The 15,730-nt window shown below is 39.7% G+C and overlaps 1 protein-coding gene and 1 non-coding gene across 3 annotated transcripts in view; both read right to left on the bottom strand.

Annotated features, from left to right (window-relative positions):
- LOC126281218 (gametogenetin-binding protein 2-like) overlaps positions 1–15,730 on the bottom strand; it is a 131,305-nt gene that overhangs the window by 81,179 nt on the left and 34,396 nt on the right. For both annotated transcript variants that reach the window (XM_049979979.1, XM_049979970.1), the window contains exon 6: positions 5,971–6,145. In XM_049979979.1, coding sequence (XP_049835936.1) covers positions 5,971–6,145 — 175 coding nt within the window. The remainder of the gene's footprint in view (positions 1–5,970; positions 6,146–15,730) is intronic.
- Positions 7,291–7,363, bottom strand: Trnae-cuc (transfer RNA glutamic acid (anticodon CUC)). The gene has a single exon. It is a non-coding gene; the product is annotated as a tRNA-Glu (tRNA).

The raw sequence follows: 15,730 nt of genomic DNA on the forward strand, positions 1-15,730 counted from the left end.
AAACGTCAAAAGTCACAACTAGTTTTCAACGCACTATAGTAAAACTAACATGTGTCAGCGAGTGAGAAATGAAGAAACTGTGCAATGGAAAAGCTCTTCTTTTTTTTATAAAATTCTTGTTACGTGGCTATTGACACTGAATGTGCCCTTCCTTACTCACTTAGACTTTTGTGGTCACTTGCTTTATTACCTGGAGGCAATTTATCAGATTCTTTGACCAACTGCTGTTTGACTGACAATCTGACATTTCAATCTGTACAAGTAGCTGAGATTCTTAAAGAATTATCTTCTACCACTTTTTTTGTGGCTCGAGTTGGACAAAAGATGAGTTTGCCGGTGAGGGTTTCGTGCATTCGTGTTAGTATTCTCCGAGGGCCTTTCTCTGATCATTACCAGCGTGCTTCCCCACTTGCTGCTTGCAGTGGAGGGCCGAAGGTTGAGCAAAGTGGAACATTGTATAAAATTCGCAGGAACTGAAGTTCCTTATGTAGAAAGGAAGTATTGTACCTGATTCGTTCCAAGAAGCCATCAAGATCTACAAGCACAACAAAATCAATACGAAGAATGGAAGCCTCAAGCTAAGTGACTGACTGCAGGCAGCTTGTGGGAAGGCAAACACTGACAATGAGAATGGAAAGGCCCTCGAAAAATGCCACTGCAATTACATACTAGGTCCTCACCCGAATTTGACTTCAATCCTACAGAGGCAATGGAGTATAATTCTTTGAGAACTTAAGCCAAGCAAGCTAGCGAACTAACAGATTCTCTATTGAACGGCTGTTGGTACACAAAACCAAAACAGATACCTCCTGGTAATATGCCAGTTTTTGTTGTCTTTTCGTGTTTCTTTAACTGCTGATTAGTCATTCCTGTTTCAGGACCTTTTTTATGTATCCTGAAACCTAATTTCCATTTGTCAACATCTGGACACTTCTTTCCACGTATATGAATTTTGACAACTACACCCAAACCAGAATCTATTGACAGAATTTTAGCAACAGTTGTGGATGTCTCGCAAAGAGTATCAACAGAATGTCTCCACAGCCAATTGAATGCATTATTGCCTCATTAAGGAGAAGAAATTGATGTGGTGTAACAACTGGCTTTCGTTTTCTCACGACAGGTGTCTAGTTTATCGAATACTATACAACTCTTGTTCTTAATTACACTACTATGAGCCAAAAAAGAAATCAGTTTACTTTTATAAATTAATGTCAATGCCCATAAAATCGTGCATGTAATCCCGATACTGTTAAGACTAATGAGGATGAAGCATTAATATATCTTAAACGAGACATCTGCCAATACTCGTGACTGGTTATTTCACAATTTTAATGCTTGAAATATTTTTTAATAGTAATACTAATCTATATCCTTTACAATATTTTATTAATTGTCCTCGTAGTTTAGGATACACATTTTTGTTGCCATGAAAGGATATTCTTCACTTCCTAGTAGTGAACATGTTTTGTCACAGTGATTTTCTACCTACCAATTTATTTGCTCTTCCTCTTGCTTTATAACTACTTTAAAATTTTCTTCCACAATGATTTAATTTATTTTTCTGGATTTAATCTGGTGCACCAAACCATGCTTAACATTTATATGATTATACCAATTTAAATCACAAGCAGCATTACCAATTAAAGCTGATCGTACGCTCAGGACCAATTTAATTGGAGAGACTGTATATTGGGGAGGATGAGACTCCATCCGAGAGAAAAATTAAATAAGTTAATGTTACTGGATGTGGGATGTAACAATATTGTGAGAAGGAAAGCTGCTACTCACCATACAGCGGAGATGCTAAGTTGCAGATAGGCAGAACAAAAAGATTTTCACACTTAGAGCTTTTGGCCAATGGCCTGCGTCAACAATAGAGACACACACACACACACACACACACACACACACACACACACACACACACACACACACACCATAACTGCAGTCTCAGGCAACTGAAACCACACTGCGAGTAGCAGCACCAGTGGATGATGGGAGTGGCAACTGGGTGAAAAAGGAGGAGGCTGGGGCAGGGAGGGGGAGGGATAGTACGGTGGGGATGGCAGACAGTGAAGTGCTGCAGGTTGTGCCTATCTGCGACTCAGCATTACCACTGTATGGTGAGCAGCAACTTTCCTTCTCATAATATTGTTACATTATTTCCTGGATTTTCCATTATTTCCATTGTTTGATTTTTGCATGTGGAATGTCTTAGACCATATACTTCTCATTCATGTAACAGATCAATGCTAGATGGGCATTCCACTGCAGACTGTTCACACGCATTCTGCAAGATCTTGTAGTCACGTCATTTTTTACAATGTCAAGGTTATAGTGTGATTGTCATTCTGGGGAAAAGCTTTGCTGTCACTCAACTGCCAGGCAACAATATATACATCACTGAGGTTGCCAATGGCTATTATGATTTGTAACGGCAGGTAGCACAATGCAGCAAATCAATTGCAAAGTCAATGTTGAACAAATACAGCCAGTGAGCTGCCATACAATCCCAAATCACCAGCTCACTGTAGGGACTGCCTCCACATGTGTAACATTACTTTCCACACATCAGAAGGCATACAAGGTAGCAAAGGCAGAAGAGCACCATCACTGGACATTTACAGAGTTGAAAAAGGTGGGTTGAACTCACAAGTCATAGAATGCATTGGTACATACCAATGACAGAGTATGAAAATCACACATGGTAACGACTCTCGCATCCCAACAGAAAACTATTCAGGCAGGTGATGCAATTAATCTCTTATGGGAGATGTTTACATGGGTTGAAAAGAAGGCCCTGATGTCTGCCATAGTATCTCACTGGTGAACAACACGCAACCTTACCATCATGTGCATCTCCTTTTTTAAACTACCGTATTTACTCGAATCTATGCCACACTCGAATCTAAGCCGCACCTGAAAAATGAGACTCGAAATCAAGGAAAAAAATTTTTCCCGAATCTAAGCCGCACCTGAAATTTGAGACTCGAAATTCAAGGGGAGAGAAAAGTTTTAGGCCGCATCTCCAAATCGAAACAAAGTTGGTCCATTGTAATATGAGACACAATTTAGGTCGATTGAATGACGATACAGCTACAGTAGTTTGGTTCGAGTCGCAAGCTTAGCAGTTAAGCTTTGCCAGATAGCCATTGCTATGCGTCAGGCGTTCCGTCCGTATTTATACGGTTACCCTTCCTTTTTCACGTGCTTCGTCTGGTTTGAATTGATTGCTTATTTCCCTTTGATCTGATAAACGCAGTTTTCTTTGTTATAGGTGTTTACGTCACTCTAAGCTGAAAATGCATTACTGTACTGTGTCATGCATTGTTTGTCGCATTCTGATAGTGCGTGTTTATGGCCTGTCGCCGCTCACAGCATGGCTTGCTTTTGAGCGCACTACCGCTGCTTACAATTTAAAAAAAAGAGAGAGGAATCGTCTCATTAGCAAAACAATGGCAAGAGACTGCTATTTGTTGTTACTTACACTGCTGCTTTCTTTGATAATGATCAACAAGAACCATATAATAGAATGCGTATGATAGATGTTCTGAACGAGAGTTTAGCGAAAAATTTTCTCCGTTTGAAAATATTTGCAGACTCCTCTTTAGTAAATTACATTCTGCACAGAAATTAGTCATCTTAGATTTAAAAATCTAGTCAATTGCCGTGCTTCATTTCTGACTGTATCACTGATAACCATAAGAATAATACGAATATAAACATGACATGATATGTATATTCTTCCACGTTTGCTGTTGTCTCACTCTAGTTTCGTGGTTTATTACGCAGACAGGATTTAAATGAGATAGCAGCAAACGCGTAACAATACATGGAAAAATGTCCATATTTGTATTATTCTTATGGTGACGAGAATACTGCATGTGATTCACAATTTATAAAAGTTCCTATTAGCAACCATCTCTTCTCACAGATAGGAAAACAATCAGAACGTAGCGTTGGCCATATTGACAAACATCCCAAACAGTCTTGCCAGTTGGGTTTTCGTAGTACATTGAAATGCTGCTACATTCGAAGATGAACAATATGGAATTTGTATTTACTTCATTGGATAATGTACGAAAATGCAGTGGCCGAAACTCGAGGCGGAGAAAAACGCTCGTCTTCCACCTTTTTAAAAAAATTTATTTACTGACGCAGAGGTTTTGGCGCCAGTATTTATCTACAAAGCATGCCTGTGTAGCGCTACATATATTCGACGGCAGAAGTAAGTTGTGGCGGCACCCACCAACAATTTTCAGAACTTCCGCTTGCTTTGCACTCGATTCTAAGCCGCAGGCGGTTTTTAGGATTACAAAAATCGTAAAAAAAAATGCGGCTTAGATTCAGGTAAATACAGTACAGAACCCCTGCAGGCAAACTCTACAACTAGTTACCATATTGCTCCTGAATTTTGTCAGAATATGTGAACAACTCTCCTGAGATGTGGAGATACTTATGTGCCCTCATGGCCATTTGGTATCAATGTTACTGAACAAATCTATTACAGCACTGAGATAAATAAGATTTTTGAAATGTTTGAAAACATAGTCAGCGATCTTAAAAGCAGTTAACATTAAAATTTAAAACAGTCTTGATCGCAATCTTGTTAAAATATTTTTTTATTGGAGTGAGTGACCGGTTTTGACTCTATGAAAGAGTCAGCTTCAGATTCCAGAGCAGTTGATGGACACTGCTAGATGAGTTCCGTCGACCCTCGACACTTGTGTGTTAAGCAGAGTTGAAACCGGTCACTCACTCCAATAAAAAAATATTTTAACAAGATTGCAATCAAGACTGTTTTAAATTTTAATTGAGAAAAATGTACTTGTTTTTTACTCCATGTCCATAAGTTTCAGGTGGTAGCTGTGTGGTCAGCTCAGGATGATCCGGAATGTTAACAGGGTCCTATAGAGACCATTCCAGCTGCAGTCAGTGTGACATAGGGCATTACAAACTATTATGTAAAATCAAACAAAGGAAAGTGCAGGACGGGATAACAACAGTATTATGAAAAGGGTAGGTTGCTACTCGCTATATAGAGGAGATTCTGAGTAACAATATAGCCTTTTCAAATTACTATGTAAGTGTCTGTTTCAGTTTCTTGCACATGTATTGCCCCTGTATTCTTTGCACGATCAGATTCTCAGAATTTTAAAAGCAGACCTTATGATGATGTCCAATGCTCCTGAAGTGTCTTGTAATGGCTTGTTTTAAAATTCTGACAACATACAAAGCTTCTGTAAGAGTTTTATACTCGGTTGGTCAACTGTCTTTATAACTGTACCATGCCAACCAGGCATATCAGACTAACTTCAGATACAGTCATTCTTATTTGTACCATCTTTACTTGGCTCAGTTATTACCATTTGATATGGACCCTAAACAGAATAGGAAATAATCAAGGAAGGGCTGCTTAGCTTCTCTTTTTTAGATTATATACACCACCTCACAGTAAGAGGTATGTTCGAAAAATGAAAATTCCTGCCAGTTTAAAATGATGTGCCGGACTGGGACTGAAACCCAGAACCTTGCTTTTCATGGGCAGTGCACTACATCTCACACCAAAATACACTATGCTAAGAGGAAATACAAGTTCAACAATGACAAAACCTCTACTGTCCTATCTGCCACACCACGGGTTCACTGCACTGACTCTTTCTACATTCCTATGATCTAATCCAAAGCAACCATACCAAAACTGAGCCAGTGTACGTGGACATTCCAAGTTTTTCTGAGGACCTCTTGTCGACAAAAGAAAACAATATAGCTAATTGTGATTGTCATTTGTAGACACATAAATCGGAACAAGAACTCACAAGAATAAAGACGGAAGAAGAGGTTAGTGAACACTCATTTGTCCTTTCTTGCAGATGACATGTTCGTCTACTTTGTTCACCAAAATCGCTCTGTGGTGAGTGAAATTTGAGATTTAAATACAAGTAAACACAGGCAAGGTGGACAAACCTCAAAACTCCTGTAGAGAGCTTCGACAGCCACACCGGCGAGCACCTGGCAGGTGCACTCCTCTTCCCTCATGCGCAGGTGGATTCGGTACAGCCTCTCATATACACACAGGCCGAGACACGTCAGTACCTCCTCCTGAGCTATTTCTAATGTCTTTGCATGCCTCTCCCTTCGACTAAAAGCACAAATTAGAAAGAAATTATCTGGTAAATATCACAGACAAATGCACAAACATTTGAAAATATAGAACATAAATTCGCAATAACTGACAACGATAGTAGGCTGAATTATACACATTCAAGTGGTCATCTGTGAATAACGTACCATCAATCAGCTACATCAAGAAAACTTCAGAAATAATGCTACAGAGACACAAAAAATTGGCATGGTATGGTATGGTATCTACAATGCTCCTTTCACCAGCAAATACCCATATCTTCATGGAATGTTTTTAAAAAAATGTGTTTTAGAAGTTAGTGTAAAATTTCTTCTTAGTAACAAGGCACATGAAATTCGTAAGGATTCAAAAATAATCCAGAAAAATATTACTAGACAAACAAGTTTGATTGCACATCCACTTTCATAGCTAAGTGGTCAGTGTAGACGGCTGCCATGTGAAGGACCCGGGTTTGATTCCATGGTCTGGATGAGGAACTCATTTAATAGACATTGCACAAAATCTTGTAAGCATTTATACAATAATGTTATCAATTAATGATAAATTTTAATGGAGTGCAGCTTGTTGTCCTGTATTTCCAGCCAGTTTTTCCCTCCACATATCCTTAACTCTGTCTCAATAGAGAGATCAACTTGTGCAGCGAGACAAGAAATCTTAGGGGAACATAGTCAAACAATAATCAAACAATGGAAAATCCAAGATAGTATAATGACAATATTATGAAAAGGATAGTTGCTGCTCACCATATACCGCAGATGCTAGTCAGAATGACAGAATCTGGTCTTGGCAGCCAGAAACTGTGATCATGTGTTTGTGAGTTGTTTCCGCACGCGCGCGCGCTGGTGTGTGTGTGTGTGTGTGTGTGTGTGTGTGTGTGTGTGTGTGCTAATTCCAATGAACACATCTTTGGCCAAAAGCTTACGTGTTTGACAGTCTTTGGTGGTGGTGGTGGTGGTGGTGGTGGTGGTGGTGGTGGTGGTGGTTGTTAGTGTTTAACGTCCCGTTGATGAGGTCATTAGAGACGGAGTGCAAGCTCGGGTTAGGGAAGGATTGGGAAGGAAATCGGCCGTGCCCTTTCAAAGGAACCATCCCGGCATTTGCCTGAAGCAATTTAGGGAAATCACGGAAAACCTAAATCAGGATGGCAGGAGACGGGATTGAACCGTCGTCCTCCCGAATGAGAGTCCAGTGTGCTAACCACTGCGCCACCTCGCTCGGTTTGACAGTCTGTTGTGCCTATCTGCGCCTCGGCATCACCACTATATGAGGTGTTTTCAAAAAGTAAGGCGACTATATTTTTATTAAAAAAAATATTTATTCATTTATTCATCAATATTCATGTTTTTCCCTATAAAGTAATCCCCCTCAGATACAATACACTTGTGCTAATGCTTCTTCCAATCCTCGAAGCACTTTTCAAAAGCACTTTCTGGTACAGCCTTGAGTACTTCCAGCGATGCAGTTTTCATTTCCTCAATTACTGAAAATCTTTGTCCTTTCATAGGTCTCTTCAGTTTGGGAACAGGAAAAAGTCACAGAGAGCCAAGTCTGGTGAATGGTGGTTGAGGCATGATTGTTGTGTTGTTATTTGCCAAAAAAATCTCTCACAAGAAATGATTAATGAGCAGGTGCATTGTCATGATGCAAAAGCCATGAATTGTTTTTCCACAATTTCGGACCTTTCTACATATTGTTTCTTGCATAATGTCAAGTAATACTCCTTACTGACTATAAAACCTTGAGACAAAAATTCATGATGCGCTACACCACGGTAAAAAAAAAAAAAAAAAAGAAAAAAAAAAAAGAAAGGGGGGGGGGGGGGGGGTGAGCAAAACTTTGACAGATTTGATCGAACTTGGTGTGCTTTTTTCAGTCTTGGCTCTCCAGGATGCTTTGATTAGGATGACTGGGCTTTGGTTTCAACATCATAACTGTAAACCAATATTTCGCCAGGAGTTATGACCCTTTAGAGCAAATCAGGATCATCACTGGCGTCATCCAAGAGCTCTTGAGTGATGCTAAAGCAACAGTTCTTCTGATAAAAGGTGAGAAGCTTTGGAACAAACTTCAATGACACATCTCATGCCAAAAACATCTAAAAAAATCTCATGACATGAGCTGACCGATATGCCAACATCCTCAGCAACTTCTCTTATGGTAATTTGACGATTTTCCAAAACAATTTTCTTCACAGCTACAACAGTATATCATCTGTTTCTGATTTTCTGGGGCGTCCAGAGCGATTTTCCTAATTGATCTTGGAAGAGCCTGTACCACTTGTAAACTTAGAGTAGATTCACTGCCAACATTTCAACTGTTTTAGAGCACTTGTTTTCATTTTTCACACAAAATTTAATGCAAATTCTTTGCTCCAATTTTTATAATGATCGAAAATTGCCGAGCACACTAAAACATGTCTAACCTTTCTATCTGTCACAAACAAACAAAGCATGCTGTACGCTTGAAACTGCACACGTATGTTCAGGACATTTGTATCAACATAACAAACACACAAAAAATCAATAATCTCTTTTACATCGGCCGTGCAATTTGAAAAGTCACCTTACTTTCTGAACAGCCCTCGTACGGCAAGTAGCAACTATCCTTTTCATACTACTGTAGTTGGTGAACATGGCATATACCGCAGGGAGAGTTCCCACCTGCACAGTTCCTTCACAGACAGAAATTACCCTCTACACCTTGCACAGAGATAGATCTCCCGTGCCTTACCCCTCCAGTCACCATAACATCTCCCAAAGATCCCTCGTCTGGTCATAGAGAAGCATTCAACTCATGACTCAGTACCACCTAGGATTGGAGCAACTCAATCAGATACTGTGCTAGAGTTTCCATTACCTGTCGTAGAGCCTGCCCACTGTACTTCCCACTGGTATAGAGCCACCCACAATATCCTCATCCGCTCCTACTCCAACCCGGGTCCCAACCCTTTGCCTCGTGCCTCTTATCCCTATAAGAGACCTAGATGCACACATCATCATCCTCTCCCCACCACCACCTATCCCATCAAAAACAGGGCTGCCTGTGAAAGCAGTCATGTGGTCTGCAAGCTAAGCTGCAACCACTGTGCTGTGTTCTATGTGGGCACAACAACCAACAAACTGCTTGTCTGCATGAATGACCACCAACAGACTGTGACTAAGAAACAGCAAAACCATACAATTGCTGAACACACTGCCCAAGAAAACATTCTTCACTTCAATGACAGCTTCACAGTCTGTGCCATCTGTATCCTTCTCACCAACATCAGCTTTTCTGAGCTGCAAAGATGGGAACTCTCTCTGCATTATATCCCAAACTCCCATACCCCCCATGGTCACAATCTTTGTTAAGTCACTCACCCACCAATCCCCTTCACAGCTCCCACTCCAACAGAACATAGCCTTCTATTCCACCACCTGCTCCTGCAAACAGCACTTTGCTGTCTCTCATCCCTACCCTGGCAACCCTTCCCTCTTCCCTGCACTATCCTCCACCTTACCCCTAACACTCAGACTGCTTCTCCCATCATGTGCAGTTGCTCACAGTCTGGTCTTTGTGGCCATAGACAGTGGTCATATGTGTCAGTTGTATTTCCGTGAATATGCTTGTGTGTGTCATCTACTTTCGAAGAAGATATTCTGGCCGAAAGCTCACTTGACTAGCTGTCTTCTTGTTGTGCCTGTCTGCAACTCAACATCTCCACTCTATGGTGAGCAGCAATCTATCCTTTTCATGAAATCATCCATAGGATCATTCAAATTTAAAATGTTCATAATTGTTATTCCTAGGAATTTACTTGGATTGACAACCTTTAGATTTGTGTGATTTATTGTGTAAGCAAAATTTAACAGATTCCTTTCAGTACTCATATGTATGACCTCATAGTTTTCTTAATTTAGAGTCAACTATCACTTTTTGCACCAAACAGATACTTGGTTAAATCATTTTGCAATTGGTTTTCATCTTCTGATGTTGTTGTTGTTGTTGTCTTCAGTCCTGAGACTGGTTTGATGCAGCTCTCCATGCTACTCTATCCTGTGCAAGCTGCTTCATCTCCCAGTACCTACTGCAACCTACATCCTTCTCAATCTGCTTAGTGTACTCATCTCTCGGTCTCCCTCTACGATTTTTACCCTCCACGCTGCCCTCCAATGCTAAATTTGTGATCCCTTGATGCCTCAAAACATGTCCTACCAACCGATCCCTTCTTCTAGTCAAGTTGTGCCACAAACTTCTCCCCAATCCTATTCAATACCTCTTCATTAGTTACGTGATCTATCCACCATATCTTCAGTATTCTTATGTAGCACCACATTTCGAAAGCTTCTATTCTCTTCTTGTCCAAACTAGTTATCGTCCATGTTTCACTTCCATACATGGCTACACTCCAAACACTTTCAGAAACGACTTCCTGATACATAAATCTATATTCGATGTTAACAAATTTCTCTTCTTCAGAAACGCTTTCCTTGCCATTGCCAGTCTACATTTTATATCCTCTCTACTTCGACCATCATCAGTTATTTTACTTCCTAAATAGCAAAACTCCTTTACTACTTTAAGTGTCTCATTTCCTAATCTAATTCCCTCAGCATCACCCGATTTAATTTGACTACATTCCATTATCCTCGTTTTGCTTTTGTTAATGTTCATCTTATATCCTCCTTTCAAAACACTGTCCATTCCGTTCAACTGCTCTTCCAAGTCCTTTGCGGTCTCTGACAGAATTACAATGTCATCGGCGAACCTCAAAGTTTTTATTTCTTCTCCATGGATTTTAATACCTACTCCGAACTTTTCTTTTGTTTCCTTTACTGCTTGCTCAATATACAGATTGAATAACATCGGGGAGAGGCTACAACCCTGTCTCACTCCCTTCCCAACCACTGCTTCCCTTTCATGCCCCTCGACTTTTATTACTGCCATCTGGTTTCTGTACAAATTATAAATAGCCTTTCGCTCCCTGTATTTTACCCCTGCCACCTTTAGAATTTGAAAAAGAGTATTACAGTCAACATTGTCAAAAGCTTTCTCTAAGTCTACAAATGCTAGAAACGTAGGTTTGCCTTTTCTTAATCTTTCTTCTAAGATAAGTTGTAAGGTCAGTATTGCCTCACGTGTTCCAACATTTCGACGGAATCCAAACTGATCCTCCCCGAGGTCTGCATCTACCAGTTTTTCCATTCGTCTGTAAAGAATTCGCGTTAGTATTTTGCAGCCGTGGCTTATTAAACTGATAGTTCGGTAATTTTCACATCTGTCAGCACCTGCTTTCTTTGGGATTGGAATTATTGTATTCTTCTTGAAGTCTGAGGGTATTTCGCCTGTCTCATACATCTTGCTCACCAGCTGGTAGAGTTTTGTCATGACTGGCTCTCCCAAGGCCGTCAGTAGTTCTAATGGAATGTTCTCTACTCCGGGGGCCTTGTTTTGACTCAGGTCTTTCAGTGCTCTGTCAAACTCTTCACGCAGTATCGTATCTCCCATTTCGTCTTCATCTACATCCTCTTCTATTTCCATAATATTGTCCTCAAGTACATCGCCCATGTATAAACCTTCTATATACTCCTTCCACCTTTCTGCCTTCCCTTCTTTGCTTAGAACTGGGCTGCCATCTGAGCTCTTGATATTCATACACGTGGTTCTCTTCTCTCCAAAGGTCTCTTTAATTTTCCTGTAGGCAGTATCTATCTTACCCCTAGTGAGATAAGCTTCTACATCCTTACATTTGTCCTCTAGCCATCGCTGTTTAGCCATTTTGCACTTCCTGTCGATCTCATTTTTGAGACGTTTGTATTCCTTTTTGCCTGCTTCATTTACTGCATTTTTATATTTTCTCCTTTCATCAATTAAATTCAATATTTCTTCTGTTACCCAAGGATTTCTAGCAGCCCTCGTCTTTGTACCTACTTTATCCTCTGCTGCCTTCACTACTACATCCCTCAGAGCTACCCATTCTTCTTCTACTGTATTTCTTTCCCCTATTCCTGTCAATTGTTCCCTTATGCTCTCTCTGAAACTCTGTACAACCTCTGGTTCTTTCAGTTTATCCAGGTCCCATCTCCTTAATTTCCCACATTTTTGCAGTTTCTTCAGTTTTAATCTACAGGTCATAACCAATAGATTGTGGTCAGAGTCCACATCTGCCCCTGGAAATGTCTTACAATTTAAAACCTGGTTCCTAAATCTCTGTCTTACCATTATATAATCTATCTGATACCTTTTAGTATCTCCAGGGTTCTTCCACGTATACAACCTTCTTTCACGATTCTTAAACCAAGTGTTAGCTATGATTAAGTTGTGCTCTGTGCAAAATTCTACTAGGCGGCTTCCTCTTTCATTTCTTAGCCCCAATCCATATTCACCTACTACATTTCCTTCTCTCCCTTTTCCTACACTCGAATTCCAGTCACCCATTATTATTAAATTTTCGTCTCCCTTCACTATCTGAATAATTTCTTTTATTTCATCGTACATTTCTTCAATTTCTTCATCATCTGCAGAGCTAGTTGGCATATAAACTTGTACTACTGTAGTAGGTGTGGGCTTCGTATCTATCTTGGCCACAATAATGCGTTCACTATGCTGTTTGTAGTAGCTTACCCGCATTCCTATTTTCCTATTTATTATTAAACCTACTCCTGCATTACCCCTATTTGATTTTGGTAAATGACTGCACCATCTGCAAACAATCTAAGACAGCTGCTTACATTATATCCTACATCATTTATCCAGATTAGGAACAGCAGAGGGCCTATAACATTTCCTTGGAGAATGACATGTATCACTTCCACTTTACTTGATAACTTTCCGTCAATTATGAAGTACTGAGTTCTTTGACAGGAAATCACAAATCCAGCCACACAACTGAGACAATATGCCATAGGCACACAATCTGTTTCAAAACAGCTTGTGAGGAATGGTATCAAAAATATTCCGGAAATCCAGAATTATGGAATGAATATGAGATCCCCTGTTGATAGCACTAATTACTTCATCAGGATAGAGCGCCAGTTTGTTGCACAAAAAGAATGTTTTCTGAATCTATGCTATGTGTCAATAGATTTCGAACACAGTGTATATCCAAAAACCTACTGCACATCGATGTCAGTCATAGGTCGTGTTTCCCTTCTTGAGTACTGGCATGACCTGTGCAACTCTCCAGTATTTAGGTACAAATCGTTCGTTGAGCAGCTGTATGTAACTGTTAGGTATGGGGCTATTATATCAGCATATTCTGAAAGAAATCTAATTGGTATACAATCTAGACCAGAAGACTTGCCTTTATAAAGTGATTTGAGTTCATCTTTATTAAGTAATTTGAGTTTCTTTACAACACCAAGGATTTCTACTTCTATGTTCCTAAAGTTGGCAGTAGTTCTTTATTGAAATTTTGGAATATTTACTTTCACTTCTTTTGTGAAGGAATTTTGGAAAATTGTATTTCGTAACGTCACTTTAGTGGCATTGCAATCGTTAACATTACCATTGCTACTGTGCAGTGAAGGTAATGTTTGTGCCTTGCCGCTGGTGTACTTCACCTATGACCAGAATCTCTCTGCATTTTCAAACCTGTGAGACAATTATTCTTGCGTTATCTGTTGTTCCCCCCAGTTTAAGATAAGTTCACAGGTGCAAGCAAATTGTACTGAATTCTGATTAACTGTTTGCAAATTCTCATTTGCTTGGGTTCGCTTCTACTTTCTCCAGTGTGGAGGAGGCTTTACATTTTTGTGCCGACTCATGGGAAGGGTTAACTACACACGATAAAATGAACGCCTCAATAATCCTGAGCAACCTGTGTGTCCTTTCACTTTATTATGATGATTATTTGTCCCTACATAGGTGGGAGTAAACAAAATATCTTAGAATTTGATGGGGAAATTTGGTGATTGAAATTCTGTGAAAAGATTACGTCGCAACAATAAATGATTTTATTTTAACTAATGCCACCAATACATGCTTGTCATGTTCATGAGCCTCTCTTCTCTGTTTCATGATATTACAAAACAAGCTACCCATTCCTTCAACTTTCTCTAAGTTTTCCATCTATCCAATTAGATACGGATACCATACTGCATGACAATACTCCAGAACACAAGGAGCAAGCATAGTAGATTTGTTGCGTCATGTAAGTGTTCTATCAATAAAATGCAGTCTTTTATCTGCCTTTCCCACAAGTTTCATTTTCTCTATTGTTTTCAATTTAAAGTAGTATTAATTTCATGCCTTCTGGAAACCTGGAATCAACTTTACATCTCCTGTCAAAAGCATCATTACTTTGTGCAAATAAAGAGCCAGTTGTGTTTCACAAAAATATTTGCTGAGCCCGTGATGGTTGTGTGTCAACAGATCATTTTCTACAAGATAGTTCATAATGTTGGAACACAGAATACATTCCAAATTCCTGCTACAAATCCTGTCAATAATATGGATTTATAATTCAGCAGATTACTTCTATTTCCTGTCTTGGTGTTGATACAAACTATGCAATTTTCCAGCCTTCAGATAAGGATATTTTGTCAAGTAAGCAGCTGTATACGATTGCTAAAAATAAAGTTATTTCATCAGGACACTCCAACAGGGACCTAACTGGTATACAGTCTGCACCAGAAGGCTCAGCAGCTTAGAACTCTATCTACATCTACATCGATACTCTGCAAGTCACTGTACGGTGCGTGGTGGGGGTACCTAGTACCACTACTTGTCATTTCCTTTCCTGTTCCTCTGACAAATAGAGCGAGGGAAAAAACAACTGTCAATATCTCTCTATAGTAGCCCCAACTACTCTAAACTTATCTTGATGGTCCTTATGTGCAATGTGTGTTGGTGGCAGTAGAATCATTCAGCAGTCAGCTTCAAATGATCATTCTCTAAATTTTCTCAATAGTGTTTCTTTGAAAAGAATGTTGTCTTCCTCCACGGATTCCTATTTGAGTTCCCAAAGCATCTCCATAACATTTGTGTGTTGTTCGAACCTACCAATAACAAATCTAGCTGCCTACCTCTGAATTGCTTCAATGTCTGAATTGCTTCGATGTCTGAATTGCTTAGTCTTCCTTTAATCCGACCTGGTACCAACCCCAAAAACTCAACCAGTACTCAATAATAGGTTGCACCAGTGTCCCACATGTGGTCTCGTTTACAGGTGAACCACTCTTTCCTAAAATTCTCCCAACAAACTGAAGTCAACCACTTGCCTTATCTTCCACAGTTCTCACATGCTTGTTCCACCTCATATCGCTTTGCGATGTTATGCCCAGATATTTAAATTACTTGACTGTGTCAAACAGGACATTAGCAATACTGTATCCAAACATTACAGGTCTGATATTCTTACTCATCCACATTAACTTACATTTTCCCATGTTTAGGGCTAGCAGAAATTCATCACACCAACTATAAATTTTGTCTTATGTCGTCTCTTATCTTCCTACAGATACTCAACTTCAACATCTTACCATACACCCCAGCATCATTTGCAAACAACCACAGATTACTGCCCATCCTGTCACGCAAATCATTTATATACATTTGAACAGCAACAGTCCTATCAGAGCTCCTGAACACTCGCCTTCAAGG

The sequence above is a fragment of the Schistocerca gregaria genome, chromosome 1 (genome assembly GCF_023897955.1).
Source record: "Schistocerca gregaria isolate iqSchGreg1 chromosome 1, iqSchGreg1.2, whole genome shotgun sequence".
NCBI classification, from domain to species: Eukaryota; Metazoa; Arthropoda; class Insecta; order Orthoptera; family Acrididae; genus Schistocerca; species Schistocerca gregaria.